The sequence below is a fragment of the Scomber scombrus genome, chromosome 21 (genome assembly GCF_963691925.1).
Source record: "Scomber scombrus chromosome 21, fScoSco1.1, whole genome shotgun sequence".
Classification (NCBI taxonomy): domain Eukaryota; kingdom Metazoa; phylum Chordata; class Actinopteri; order Scombriformes; family Scombridae; genus Scomber; species Scomber scombrus.
The window spans coordinates 15,546,114-15,562,415 of NC_084990.1; the positions used below are offsets into that span (position 1 = coordinate 15,546,114).

A 16,302-nucleotide genomic window follows, 5' to 3' on the forward strand; every position below is an offset into this window, starting at 1 on the left:
CCTTACAATCCTCATGCCTGTCCTCCTCCCAAATCACCGCTGCTTGGAGTTTGGCTGGTTGCTCTCCCCCCATCTCCAATCCTCTTATCCACACAGAGTTGGCGGGAGGACTGGCCTTTGTCTACTCATGATTGTATTCCCACAGTCCAAGCAATACAGTCATGTTTTCCAGTGTCAATTGGAGGACTCCCCTGTCCTCATGGTTAGAAAATTGTGGATAAGAAAATGACAGACACAACCAACAAGCTTAATTTGCCCACACTTAAAACCAAATTCATTTGCCTCATGCCATGGCTAATGGAACCTATGGATTTATTTTAGAAATGCCGTTCAACACTATCTGCCCATTGCTTCTACTTGAATTGAATGAAATTATTGTTTTCTCATTTATTGTGGGTCTTTTTACCTCATCATGCCAAGTATTTCCTCCTTAAACAGCCATGTGGTTATTTTGCTATCCTTGTACCATCCATCACATGTTAGCTATGTGCACACAGTACATTTGAAAAGATTTAGCCTTATGCCACATCAACAGATAATACATTGGACATCATCTCAATTCACATACTGTACATTACAATTGAATTCCCATACATGCACTATTGTTGTATGCACTACTACATACACTTGCACTTTCTGTATGTTGTTTGTCCTTTATATAATCTGTATCTTGCTTGTGTCTTGCATATTTTCTGTAAATAATGTAGACATTGTCTGTATATTCTCTGTATTGCTTGAGAGACACCAACGGCCAGAATCAAATTCCTTGTGTGTGTTAACATACTTGGCCAATAAATGTGATTCTGATTCTGATTTTTGTATGGCCAATTTATTCAGACAAAGCTCCCTGTCCCTTGTGCACACAAATGGTTTGAATTATTCTGAGGGCTTTTTTTCCTCCCTGGGTTTTTCATTGTCTGAAGCATGCAAGCTCCTGCAGAGCAGATCTTTATTTCTCATTAGGAGGTAAATAGAGCAGGCCAAATGCTCATATGTTTATTATACACAGGAGGGCATGGTCACTGTTCTCAACAGTTGAGTGCAGAAAAAAGCTGTTAGCTTTCTTGACCTTTGTTTGCAGAGCCTGCAACCAAATGTCTGTTGAATTTACTGGATAATAAGCTGCAAGAAACTGATAGACTGCAAGGAAGTTGGGTTTAACCTCATCTAAAGTTTTGGCAGCACACGTTTAGGAAAAGACTTTTTATCCAGAGTGGAAAAATAAATGTCTAATCATAATCATCGCATGATTCACAGGTCATTATTTGAGGCAAAGTTGACATAGAAAACAAGAAAGAAAATAAAGGAATAATCAAATGAGACTTCAAGCATGACAGCAAAATTGCAAAAATCAGAGGCAATTAAGAGTATCCGAAAACTCAACTTCAAATCTTGTACTTGTCTATAATGTTAAATATTTGTGACTAAATAAGCAACAATCTGTAGCAGTTATTAATCATTGATAAAGATCTAACCGAAAGTAACCTAACTTGCTTCATCATGAGTGTGTAGGTGTGTTTGGATCAGATTTGATTTACAGGAAACCGACATGGCAAACACAGTGTCAAAGAGTTAAGAGATTCTTATCTTGTTACAGTCTTAAAGGTGTCTGGAACATTCCTACATGCACTTTCTCTACGTAATTGAAACCAGAGAGAAGGAAAAATACAAATACATAAATCTCACATGTGAAATATTCTGCATTGTTACAACTCCGATATTAGTACATCCATGCACTATTGGATCCCATGTCTGATTTTTTTTTTAAAGGGTTTCAGAGCCCAAGGTGTATAGCACAAACGCCCTCAGTGGGTTTAAAGTCCTTGAGTGCTGAACAATTAACTAACTTGCTCTTGCTCCCCAGTCGTATCCTATCACTTAAATTTTAAGACAAATGGAATTATCAACCCTAAAAAATGTGCCCCGAAAAGCTGGAACCAAAATTGCTTTTATCATTACACAGTGGATCCTGAAAAAGTAACTTGGGTGGGCCTAAACCAACAAAAAAGCATATAATCAATAAGTCTTACTGGAGCAAAAGTAAAACTTTGCTTGAGAACAAAATGGGTTCTCAATTGTGTTAGCACCTTGTATTTCCTCAGGTAAGTTGTTCCAAAGTTAGGGGTTTTAACTGCATTTGCTTTATTACCTTTTGACTCCATCATCAAGTCAAAGAGACAGTAGCTATTGAGTCAATACTATTACTTAGAGAGATAAAAGATTAATGATATAAGCTGGGACTAATGTTGACTTTATGTGGTAAATGTAACCAAAAATCTTTAAATTCTAAATTCAGCTGCAAATTGAGGTTCAGTGAGTTGTAAGAATTAGCTAAAAGCTGTTGCATTAGGTCTGCTTCTTGATCTGACCAGTTCATCCACCATTTTTCCTTCATCCACTGTCGTTCCTTGAGAGATACCCAGTCTCTGGTAGTCTGACGTTGTGCACTGACCCCTTGTTAGAGCCCAGAGGTGAGATGTGTGATAGAGGCCCTTAGTGCTGATAAGGCCATCAGGCTGATAACTAACTCCTCCCAGCACAAAGCTGCTACTGCCACTGCCACTGCTTCCATTAGCCCCACCAGACCGACTAAACGCCTGCCTGTTCCCTCCCGTGCTATCTGAGGTTACATCCTCTGTTCTGAGCCCCTTATGCAAACCCTGCTTTCACATTCTGAGATCACTATCAACAGAGATATTTATGTACTGCACATGTTTCCGATTGTTTAACCTTTGGACCTGTGCTGTAGGTGCTGCAGCCGTCCCTGCGGGCTTGCTAAGAGACTTCTCTCCTGCCCTTGTACGCAGACTGAGATAGATGGTAGCACAGGCTGTTGCTAGAGGTGTGTAATGGACTGGCAGGCAAGGGCACTGTTGAAATTGGTCACATAGGTCAAACCTGCAATTGCTTTAAAGTTTGGACAAATATTATCAGAAATTGATTTAAAGGGAAGTGTACAACCAAATCATCTTGGTTTGTTTTTCCTTGATTCTGGTTCTGTTTTACATAATACATAATTTTACATAATGCACTTATCCAGAGGCCATTTCAAATCTGCAGTAATATCTAATGAACTGCTGTACTTTAACACTAATAAAACTTCAGAGCCATTCATTTTTACGCAACACATCCCCTATGTGTGAAGTCAAAAAGTTTTAGTCGTTTACAAGATTTAAATTTTAAATATGGTCATACAGCCCAATCCATTTCCAATTCATTTGGTTTCTAAAATGCCCCATCATATTCCCTTAAAATACTGCAGCCACACAGCATTGCAATTGACTTAACCGCAGACCACACACACACACACACACACACACACACACACACACACACACACACAGCCAGTAGGTTCAATTAATGATATAACAGCGAATAGAATAAAAGGCGCAGGTGAACACAAATCTCCAAAGTGTTGCCATCAGCTGAAAACTGCAAATGAGCTGAAATATGTTGTTCTTGCTTTATCTTAACAGAGGCCAAATCCTAGCATAACACATCCACACTGACACTCTCCTCACCACAGATAAGATAGGACACAATACAAAATATAATAGAAAAACATTAAGAGAAACCTGTGATGCAGGCTATTTTTTCTTAATGCAGAGCTGTTAAGCTGTTAAACACTTTTGAATTGCTATGTGTGCATTGTGTAGTTGTATTATGTAAGAAACAATCTGCAAAGAGTTAACATGTAATTTAAATAAATATTGAGAATTTACATCAGGTCTGCAGATACTTAATATTAATAGACATGAATTGGGGACTACTGAAAAGCAAGAGCGGCATTGTAGTTTACAGCAGTGCATTATATAACAAACATAGCCTGAGGTGAGCAAAGAGATTTGAATGCAATGGAAATAACATCTTACACACTGCAATAGGTATTGTAAATGTAAATGCTCTATCTCACAACAATACACCATCTGGTGAATAGTGTACAGAGTTGTATGAAGTTGGGGGGAAATAATAGAGTTGTTTTAAAAAATCTCACTTGCTATTGTAGCAGGTGTTTCTTGTAACTGCTTTCTCACAACTTTGCTTCAAGATATTAGAGAAATGAAGATAACAAGTCAAATTCTAGGTAATGCATCAGGGAGTTGGAGGAAAGCCTGGAGCTGGAGAAGGGCTACAACTGTGCATTGCAGGTGTTAATCTGCCAGTAACACGAAAACTGACTTGACTTCTTAACCTGCACAATCACAACTAAATGTAAGAAAATTACTAGGTATAAATTAAACATGCCATTTAATGGCTAGATTAAAAACTTAAGTGAAATGCCATCAATTGTTGTTGAGTAAATTCCCAGAGGCAATAAAAACGACTCCTTCTTCTCTGGAGTGTGTTGTTGCTGTTGTGTGTTTACCTTAATGTTTGCGGCCTGTCATGCTTGAGCAGGATTGCTGCATTCTCATGGGAGCTTCAGGAGGGCTTGGTACAGGTGATTTATTCCTCCTAATCTGTCCTGCACAGTAACAGGCAGGCCACCTTCCTTCTAGCCGGCATGAGTGAGGTGTTATCAGCTTGCATGATCATATTAATAATCACCTGTGGTTGTTATCGGCTCACATATCTTTGAGGTGGCGGCTTCCTGTTCAGCAGCACCTGGACTGACGCTGCGGGCTGACGTCCTGACATCCAGAAGTTGTATTTGTGACCCAGAGGCCACATCAAGGGAACTGACAATCCCCACTGATGCCATCGCCTTGATTAGTTATTCATTTTCAACCCCACCCACCACCCTGTAATGTATGCTGCAGTAATCTGGCTGGAAACGCTTGAGTTGAATGCCAGATGTTGTTTTTACTGGCCATTTATGAAAGCTGTCTGACTTGCCTCAGTGATGTCTTACGCTCACATGCATCGAATGAGGAAAACATGTCATATGCCATTGTTATATATATGTGTAAGTAGTGATAATTGGCTGAATTATTTGAGATGTCATGACCCAGTCATGCACAGTTTAGTTTTAAAGGTTTCCATACTAAGTAATTTGTCATTTCCAACTGATCCATGCAGACCTGATAATTTGTTCTCTGCTAGTTTGCACAGTTTGACCAATAAGCCAGTTAAGAAGACGTATTTTCTACATGATTGAAAATCAGTACTGCCTTGAAATGCTTCTTGTCTTAATACTCATGTCTTTAAAGCAAGCTCTTATTGAAATGTCAATCAGACAGGAAAAAGAAAACAGGGGTGTTGTTGTAAATAGCTTGTCAGGGCTATACCCTCCTCAGTGTAAGCCCCCCCCACACACACACACAATGTCAAATACGATTCAATTTCTGCCTCAGCATCAGCTCAGGCTAACACGGTCAAGCAAATGACTATTTTCTGAATGGCCTAGGGGAGTTACGTTTTTCAGCTTATCAACTTTTATTAACCTTAGCACTGAAGTTTACTCTTTGATTTAGATTCTTTGGAAAACACTGAAATTGGATTTTTCCCCCCCAACTCTTACTCCTGCTGTGACATATGCTCAACAACTTGTTATACAAAGAAAAAAAAAAACTATATGCTTGCCTTGGTTTGTTGCTAAGAATATTTTATTATGAGAGCTACCTCTCTAATTGTATTAATGTAATTTCTTTCAGGTGTTCTTATCTACCATGGAAAAAGATGCAGAGTAGTGAACTGAAGTGACAAGGCCCGGAATTATTTTTGGCCATTATACATTTGCATGTTAAAGTTTTAATTTAATGATAACCTCATTGTAGCAACATTAGATAATTTAACAGAAGGATTGGATTTTTATTATGTTTTTTACATTACATAACATTATGTATGTTCATTTATTAATGGAAGAAAAGTAGATTTAAAAAGCTCAAGTTTAATTATGTACTATCTATAATTTAAGATAGTAATTTCCAATAAATTAATGTTCATTATATAGTTATTGTTCATGGTTGCACCAATTTTTACTCCAATTTACTTAGTAAGTAAGCTGAAAGTGTACTGTAAAAGGAAGCCTTGTTTCCATGGTATTACCATGTTCTTAAAATATCATACTTTTGTAAATGGTTATTCTCTTTTCCATGCAATCAACACAAACTTTTACCATGTATCTCCAAATCGTTACTCAGTAGGACATTACAATTTACAGAGTAAGTAACCTGAAACTGTACTGTAAAAGAAAGCAAGGTTTTATCCCATGGTATTACAAACCCCTTACCACATCCTTTCATCAAAATTGATGGTTTCCTTTCCCATGCAATAAAGACAAACATGTACCATATGTTCCATAGTGTTACTAACTAAAACATGATATTTTATGGAATAAGTACATTGAAACATAGAAAAAACATTTAAAGACATGATTGTTACATTGGACTAAAAAAAAAAGTTTGCTTCTGACGTAAGGATCATAAAATAAACATGATAATACGATGTAACAGTATGTACCAATGTAACCACTGCTTCAGCTTATTATAAAATAAAGGCTATATAATTGTAACAACTCAGGAAAATGTATATAGGGTACTGTAGGAGTATACTACCGATATCCAGTTATTTGTAAGAATTACTGGAGTGGAGCATAGCAATCCTTATTATACTTCAGATAATCACATACCTTTATCCTACTTCCTTACATACCTTATTGACATGAAGTTGAAGGAAACTTACCCTTCCATTAAAATTAAATTGATTGGATAGATATAAATTCAAAATAAATTGAACCTTGGTTTGGTAACAAATCAGCACCTTCAAATAATTGGTTTGATACATTAACAGTTACATTTATTATACACTTAATAGAACTGGGTTCAAAGAGACAACTCTCTATTGTAGCACTTGTATTCAGTTTAGTCTATGATGTTACTTTGTTTACCATAGCTCTGAGGAGTAAATATTTAAAGGTCAAGTGGTTAATGAACAGTTGGCAGGTTTTTTACAGTGCATTGAACATTTCTCGTACAGTTTACAAATATTGAGAAGAGCTCATGTAATCGAAAATTCCTTATCTGGCAACTTTCTGCCAATCCGTTGTGTCACTCCTGTAAAAAGGGTTATGCAGCAGTCTACTTTTCAAATGAGATCATCATCCACTTTCTCAAAAGTCAATTTCAAAAGTAGTGGTGTAACAGGAGGGTGTTGATCCATGGTAAATTCGGATTGGGCCCCATGGTTGGTATGTGAACTGTGGATTAATTGCAAACTACTGTAGCTACAAGTCATGGACAGACACCGTGTCACTAACAGGGATTTTGAAGAGCAACGACCAAACCAGCATCTAACGGGTCTGAAGTGTCATTGGCAGGTATGTTGAGGTGCTGTAGGCGAGCAGCTAATTAGCCTTCTTCCGTCTAGCCTGTTAAATGATGTTAGTGGTGCATCGTACCCCAGTGGCTCCTTCAACAAGCTGAGTTTTTTTTACTCATGTTTGTAAGTTACAAACATGTAATGTTTGTTGACTCAACGCTGGTTATTTTTTCATTCACTTCCATTTTTAAAGGAAGAAAGTATCATGCCTCATATTGCACTTTAATTTAACAATTTAGTATTCATCTTGAATGTTTTTCTTCATTTAGGACCATGGGCTTAAAGTGTTTTACAGAATAAATGGATTGCATTTTCATTTTCATTTTCATTTTCATTTTCATTTCATTCTTTCTTTTTTTCTGATAAAAAAAAAAGATCCATCCATTGGACCCCTATTCACAACCCTATTGTGCATGGACTTTTCTCATAATTTTACAGAATTCCATCAAACATAATCTGGTATCAGTAAAGTGAGGCATTGCTCTTTTAATTGTTATGTCTCTGATATGACATAAAATGATAATCCCTTTAAATTATGCAACCATTTATTGACTTTGCTATGAACTATGCTAGTTGTGCAGGCTAATTCAACTCACTGGAACTTCAGAGTAAGAAAAAAAAACACACAAATTCCAGCACATTTGGCATACATGACAAAACCGTTCTAAACCTTCAAGAAAGAGGGCTGATAGTCAAGGTATATAACCGTGCACTTGTGCTGTCTTATTTATCTAGCAAAGTTTTTAGCCCTGCAGTTTCACACACACTTCCCTTTCTCATCAATGGGATCTGGTGCTAACAGGGGTGCTGTCTCTCACTGGGTGAGCTGACAGGATGCACTAAGGGTCAAAACAGCCTGACTTGTGAGGAGTTAACCTTTAGTGCCCATATACTTTTATGTGGGTTACACCACCATAAACACAGAACGCTTAAAAATACAATACGTTTGAAACATGATAGTACATGTACAACAGCACATGGGCTGTTTCCAACATGAACCTTTAATAACTACAATTGTAACTAGAATTGATGAGTAATAGAGGAGGTGTTTCTAAGAATTGGTTGTCTATAGCTGACTTATTATCAACCTAAAAGGTCATAACCACACAGTCTTTAGTTGAGTTGATGGGGTATAGAGGAGGTTTTTTTTAGGGTTTCAGCTGTAGTTTGTCTGTATTTAACTACTTAGTACCAGTGGTAATTATCCAATAATATACTATAATTTACCATATATTTACCGGGCAAATACTTAGTAATTAGAGGCCTGTAAAAGGAAGGGTTACTGAAACTGCCCTTTGCATGAAGTGTGTACTTTCTCTTTCACTTTGCTTGGCAAGAAATTGTAGACTCCCGCCCCCTGACTGGGCTCTGGATTATTAGCTTAAGCTCTCTAAAAATATCCCTTTGACTGTTTAAGCCTCTGACAGCAGCAACATCTCACACATTCTGATAGCTTTATACTAACTATGGCTGCAGAGGGCTCATGCACTCAGCCCGCCTTGTTATCTTTTACCTTGCTTGCCCAAGCAGCGGAAGAAGGAGCAATTTACAGGTCCCAAAATCTGCAACAGTCCTCTCTCCTTCTGAATCAGAATTGAAGCAGATCATCAAAGGCATCAGAAGCAACGCAATCACAGCAATCTCTGAACAAACAAGATGCTTTTTTGAGCACAAGAGGATTTTGTCCAGATGCCAGTCAAAGTACTTGTCATTTTAGCGATAACTGAAGAAGCACATGGACTGTCAATTGAAAATTGTCTACCACAACATACCAAAAAGCTCACGTCAAATGTAAAACATACACAGCCTGAAATACAAGATCTTAGAATCTTAATGCTGTAAGCCCCTTAAGTAATAGTGGCATTTATTGCCTGTCATTTCAGTTTTATTTGCTTGCATGTGTAGTCTAAATGCATATTTACCACCTTACAGTATTTATCAAACCAATATATTACAGCAGGTTTAGTGAGCTTATAGTACCAAGTATTTTTAATGTAGGCATTCATAACAGCTCATAGAAATTAATAAATTCCTACAAGGGATTACATTGTACACATGTGGCTCATAGACATTGCTTCAATTATCTTTTCTTCTAACACCCACACTCTCTCGAAAGGCTTTTCTCACAAATATTATAGCTGTTAACTAGAGAGAGACGGAGGGTGAGATAGAGGCATGTGTCGCTCCGCAGCCATCGTTATTCCAGCCTTCATTCATGTGTCTCTTTTAAATGCTTTCCAAGCTGCTTTTGCCTCATGCTTATTGGTGATGGAACGCTCCTGAGGACAAAAGTCAATACATGGTTGTAAATAAATGAGAACAAATGTGAGACGTAGGCCCTCAATAGATTGAAGAGGCAAAGGGAGGAGAAAAAAAAGACTACACACTTTTACTCATTGTAAAACTGCTTCTTGACTACAGCGACTAATTGACTAGCCTCTTAGCCTCTGTGTGTGTTGAAGGAGTTGGGAGGGAGTGATGAATTGACATATTGCTGGCGCTATAATGTTGATCCAAGGCAGAGAGCCATGAGACTTTCCTCCAGGGACCAGTAACCTTATTGTTCCATGTCATCTCCTCCCCTTCTGTTTGAGGACCAGGTTGTCAACCTCTCTCCAAGGTCACGCAAACACAGGCCCCCCTTCTTCAGATAATTGGATTATTTTGAATCATAGCATCAACTTATTGCCCCATCTGGGGTCAAAAGTGAATTTAGTGCACAAGGTTGTCTGTCACAATTTGTGGCATTGTACTGAACTGACAAGCAACAGCTTCTGTCATCAGTTAAAGGACTGTTCCAGTGGTCTTGCGTGGATATTTACTACAAATCACATATTGGACATTGCAGTTAACCATTTTGCAAACCATGCCTCTGTGTTGGATGTATTGTATGTTCCCCTACCATTTAGAACATCAGCTGACCTCCATTTATATATGTACAATAAGAGAAATCAATTAGCAGTCCCTGAAACACAAGTATATTATAGTTTTTGCCTTATTTCAAATTCAATTAGCAGACTTAAGTTTTAGCTTTGCAGATCACGTATAACGTACATAATAACATTTTTGCTCAACTTTTTTCAAATGCATGTACTTCTTAGTTTGGGATTTCTTGACGTATTCAGCCATTGGTTTCCATTAATTTCCACACTAGATCTCAGCTCTATTAACAGACTTCTCTCAATGCTCCTTAATCTTAATCATGTATAGTATACATCTTTGCTGGTCATTTTCAGCTGCATATTTGTTCCCTACCTTTCCCGGCACACCATTGATTTCCGTTAATTGCAATACGACATAAAAATGAAATGACTGCATACATTGTTGTTACATTATTGTTGCATGATAATGCAGTTTATTTACAGGTTGATTTTGAAAAGTCTGTACTGCTTTATCACACCAATAAAGCAACATTAACAAACATGAATGAAGACTTTGTTCTCAGCAATGGATTAGGCCAAGTTATTTGGCTTGTAAACACCTTGGAGGGAAAATCTCCCTGTTATAATCATCACAAATTATGGACTTAGTGTGGATAGTTGAGAAAGGCTAAACTATTGAACTATTATTTTGTTTAATAGAAATATATTAAATATATTTAATGTTTGATAAATATGTTTTTCTCTTTTGTCCCTTTAATCACCATGTAATCCCACAGAGTTTGAATATTGTGGGGAAATAAATAAAAGTCAATGGCTGCCTGCAAAAGTAGGAGAACACATTTGAAAATCTGAATCTACACAGTATGAATTTAGGTTAGACAACTAAAAATAGTCTCTAGAGTTTGCCATTAGATTTTCATGCCATATGGTCATGAATGGAGACCAACGGCTGCCTGAAATGAGACAAAAATGTAGATGAAAATATAAAACTAAAGCATGTATTTGAAAAAGGGTCAGCAAAAATGTAAAGTTTACATGATTTGTAGTTAAGAAGGTAAAACACTCAAAAATACTGGTATTGTCCTTTAAAGTGCACCTGTTATGAAACTAAAGAAACATACAGTTAGGTGTCGAATGCCTTCAGTCTCGGGGATTCCCACATACCAGCACATATTCATTATTTCAGTGGTGGTTTCATGGCTGGAGGCTGACATGGTGTTATCTTGTGCGGCTGTGGTAAGATGAGATGAAGTGGGGCAATAGATTAAATGGGTGGGCTGCATGCCTATTAAATCAGTAGTTGGCAGAGGAACACTAACTCAGGTTACTTATTCTCAAGTGACACGGCTGCACATGTGAGGAGCGGAGGCAAGCGAGATGTCTTTACTTCACGTCTGGAGTGTGACATTCTGCTCTGTTTGTGACTCTGTAATTAACTCCTCATTTGTGTGTTTCTGTTTTTTTGTCTTCTCTTTTCTAGGAAGCGGCCACCTTTGCCAAAGAGCTGGGCTTTGAGGTGAGTTGACCAGCAATTGCACACTAAACAGATCCTAAAGGTTTATTTTTGCTGATAATGAAGTTCCTTTTGGACAGTGATTGATGTGCTATTATACTCTCCAGGCCTTGCAGCAGTTGCTATGGAAACCTGGCAGTCGTCATGGTTTCTTTGTTCAGCCAGCTCTCTGTTATGACGCACTCTGCTAGGTCTGCACCCAACTGCGCCTACAGATGTTATTTATTGAATTTTGAAAAGCCTCTTGGGAAGCTGAGAAGTTGGGCATGGTTTCAAGCCTTTCTCTGCAGGCTTGGGGCTCATCAGGTTGCCTGGTTAAAAAGCCTCCTCATTATCTTCATTGCACTCAGGGATGATACTGTATGTCTTCCCTTCGCTGCTATAGCATTACACCACACTGAAGCACACTGTAGTCTTTTAATAACCAAATTACAGCCACCTGTGGTTTTAGATTATGGAAATTAAAATCACAGTGCTTGTTACCCCATAGAATGTACACTATGTGTTTTAAAGTGGGGCTGCCTCTTAAGTGTAAAATGAATGTTCCCTTAGTCTATTTTTTACTTTTATTATGCATATTCCTCGCGCTGCTTTTAAAATGCGAGAATCAAAAACACCAATAGCCGGTATGTGTGTATGTGTGTGTGTGTGTGAGATTTTCAAAATGGGCTCAGGTATTTTAAGTGCCTTCTCTCTTTCAAAGGTAGCGTTGCCTCGAATATGGCTCTGCTCTGTGTGAATAATTGTCATCCAGAATCACTAACGGTGTGATCAACGTGACTGGAATAGAAATGCAATCCTGATGGCAATGACAGGTTTAAGAGAGGAGAAGGGATGAAGAGTGGAGGGGGATGTAATGCTGGTGATGATGGAGGGGGCCTCACATGAAAAAAAAACCACAAAGGGCAACGTGTAGACTCTCCTAGTACTTACAATTCTTTGACATTTTCCATGTCAACCTGATTTGCCAGAACACTCTGCGAAATTGCATTGGATGAATGTGATTTCTCAGATAACATCAGTGGTGTGTACTGTACTTACTGCATTTCTAGATGGTTGCAGTTCAAAGAGGTTTTCTTCACAGTTGTCTTTTTTTTTTTCCTGTTGTCATTTATGATGACAATTTGACTTGCTTTGTACAAGCTGGTCCCCATACTGCAGTTGTACTACTCCAAAATGTCAATATACTCTATATAGAATCTTCTATAACTTTGGATTTAAAACATTAATGTTGGAAAACAGTCTTTCACACAAACAAAATATACTTGTATTATGACCACAGAACAGCTCTGGGTGATATGTTTAAAACCTGTAATAGGTATAATAAAGATATTTTCCAACCCTAATATAATGAATGTCAAAGGTATGCAAAACCACATACATTAATTAAATTACTTGGCTTAAAGTTCCATCATTGATCTTGGAAATTGGCCAAAACTTCCTAGCATGAGTTCCACTTAATAGCACTTTTGCAGAGCTTTCATCCACATCCTGTTGCCTTCATCAGCAGACAGAGTTTGCTCAGTTGTCATGGAGATGGTTCAGATGTTACATCCGATGCCAGAGACAGACAGAGAGGTTACAGTCATGATTGCTTCCTTGGGTCACGTGATAACAACTGAACCATTTCTATTTGAGCTAAGAATGTTTTTTATCAAATCAAAATCTTGTCAAATGTAATTAACTGTGCAACAAATGCATACAACAAATAACATTAATTTATAATAATAAGTCTGTTTTAAAAAATGATAAAGCTATATGACCTAATTAAGAGTAGAATTCCATTGTAATTGTAATTATCACCCTGTTGTATTACAAAAGAGTTTTAAGTCTTTTAAGGCCAGCGAAGTTCATTTAAATTATTGAACAGTCCAATTAATTGATCATTGTGGCACTACGAGTGGTACTATAATTAGATATTGTTGCAGTTGCTGCCCAGTTGTCAATATCCAACACAATAACACTGCAAGATGCACTTTATATGTTTTCTGAAACACTGTTATCATCACATTATGAATGAATAACAAAAATGACAGTAGCACGTCTTCAGTGTAAATAAAAGATTTTAAAAAAGAAGCTTATACTCTCCAAAATAGCAATCAGCAGATCCGAACACAGTCGCCTGATTGTGATCTGTTTCCTTTAAATGCTCAAAGAACTATCTGCATCACAGCTCTAATTGAATCTTTCCCTGGCAGTGTTTCTCAAACAGCCTGCAGTGGAGACGATCAGCTTCTCACTGGCTTCAATACAGAAACACAATTTAACACCCTTGTAAAGCTTTCATATTTCACAGTTTGTTGATTCATGTCTGATCAATTGCTTCACAATCGTAAATATTGCTATTTGTCAGCAGTAAACTAAAGTGACCATATCGTTTGTCAATTCATTTGTTTTGCACTCACGCTGAACATTATTTTTCTGTGTTGTGCCGTTGGAAGTTGTCAGGTAAGCTTTCTGCTAGGCAAAAAGGAAGAAGTTGTCTCTGAGTGATCGTGTGTTACTGTGTGTAGGTTGCCCCGCTCAACAGCCATGATGCTTACTCTACCACCTCGGGCCCTTAGAGCCTTTTAGCGCCTAAACCTGAGTAGAGCACCTTTTTTATGTCAGCGAACATAAAACCGAAGGGTGACAATGTGCTGAAGCCTTGTGTGGTTTTGCATTCAGTGTCTGGAGGAGTGCTTGTGGTTACATCCAGTCACAGTGACAAATTGCCTTTTTTTCACCATCGCCTGCTAACAGCCTCTGTATTAACCTCACCATTAGCACTTACTTAGAGTGTTACACCCATTTTTCCTTGGCCCAGGGTCTCCCCGGACCTCTCAGGGCTGATTAAAGGACGTTTGGGAAGCATTTAGAGGTGTAAAAGCTCATTGGTTTGAGTGAGCCAGTGTGGCTGGTGGTATTGGGTTGGAGCCTATCTCTCTGATTACTCCCATAACCACAGTATGTGCTCGCCCCGAAGGTGCTTGAGTGTTAGCTTTGATACAAATGCTTGAGGCGTCTACGACCCTTAATGCTAGCTCCTCAGTGTGCTGTATTAGAGAAACGCAGAGTCCACCCCACTGTGAGACGGTGATAAAGGCATTCCACCTGCTCATAGTACATCATGATGAGTTAATAATAAAGTACCACTGACAGGTGTGGGTTTTTTTATCCCTCTCATGATCAAAGGCAAGCACTCCGGAGAGTTCTGTCGTCTCCAGGCGAGAATATCCATTCTGTGCAGATGCTGAGAAGAGATGGCCTGTTTCAGGAAGAGAGTGATACAGTACATGCACTACCTATCCCTTCAGCTCGCAGAAGTAGCTTTATCTGACAACAGCATATCTTCACACGCTTATTTTCATCTCACTTAGGGAATATGACATTCTAATACTTTGCAGCTCTCCTGTAACTGCATGGAAGCATCATTGAGTGTGCCTATTGATCTTTTCTCGAAATGGTTTCATAGCCCATCTGGTTTCATTATCACTTGATCCATCTGCCAGAAGTGTAAAACTCTGACCCCTCTCAGTCACAGTTGTGATCTTTGATTAACTCCTTAGAAATTGCTCCCCATGATGTATTCATTCAGGCAATGTTAAACCTAATATACTTACCCAGTGGTCTGGTGTGTTTACAGACTGATGACATTGCAGAGATTGCAAAGAGAACCCAAAACCTACCCAAGGAGAACACAAAGAGGCCGCGAGTGGTGGTCTTCACCCAGGGCAAGGATGACACTGTTGCAACTGTTGGTAAGCTATTTTTGTTTTCCCTTTTTTTGCCTGCTTATCTACTCATATTTCTACTACTCGATGACATCCCAACTTTGGCCCCGTTTGGACATCTTTAGCCTTTACTCAAACCTCATATCTCAAAACTACAGCCTTAAATAGATGGTAGATCGCTGACTGAAGAGAGCCGAACGCTATCAGTAATTTCTTTGAAGTTAACCTCCAATATTGACACCAGATGTTAAAAAAAAGACTGCTTGCACTACATTCTGTCATTTCAGAGCATAAAAGAAGTGTGGGGGATGCAGAGAGCAGGCATTGATTTGTGAAGTACTTCTAACTTTGTCTTGGACAGACTCCAGGCCAGTCCTCAGCAATTTTTAATGCTTCAACTCTTACATCCTGCCCTTTTTTCCTGCAAAATGCTGGCAGAGTGACCTTGGGGAGAGGTTGACAATGTTGGTCCTCAAATCTGTCCAATTTTCTTTGATGCAGGGGATATTTGTTAGTGAGACATTAAAAGGCAGCGCTATCATAACTGAGTTGGGGTTACAGGTTTAAGCGATGCGGGGAGAGAGGATAGTTTCTGATTACTGCTGGGAGCCTTTGCCTTTGTTTGGAACCACAGGATGTCTCTCCTTGTTGCCCTTGTAGTTCACTAGTCGTGCACAGGGAGAGATGGCCTCAGGTAAAGACTCCATCATATCACTCATCACTGGGGACTGCAGAGAAGCAGGACTGTTAGCACTGCAGGACACTGTCTTCACATGTGTCCACTGTCCTCAATTTCACACTGCTGGAAAGAATCTTTGTGAGCTCAAGCTTTTTACAGTATATCACTGATGGCAGTATTAATCAATCAATAATTAATTGTTTATTTCCTGTATTTTTTTAAAATGTATTGTAGTGCTGCCATTTTGGCCAGAGC

The 16,302-nt window shown here is 38.5% G+C and overlaps 1 protein-coding gene across 1 annotated transcript in view; it reads left to right on the top strand.

Annotated features, from left to right (window-relative positions):
• adkb (adenosine kinase b) overlaps nucleotides 1–16,302 on the top strand; it is a 102,449-nt gene that overhangs the window by 78,782 nt on the left and 7,365 nt on the right. The window contains exons 7-8 of the mRNA XM_062442789.1: nucleotides 11,623–11,658; nucleotides 15,281–15,382. Of these exons, the coding sequence (XP_062298773.1) occupies nucleotides 11,623–11,658; nucleotides 15,281–15,382 (138 nt within the window). The remainder of the gene's footprint in view (nucleotides 1–11,622; nucleotides 11,659–15,280; nucleotides 15,383–16,302) is intronic.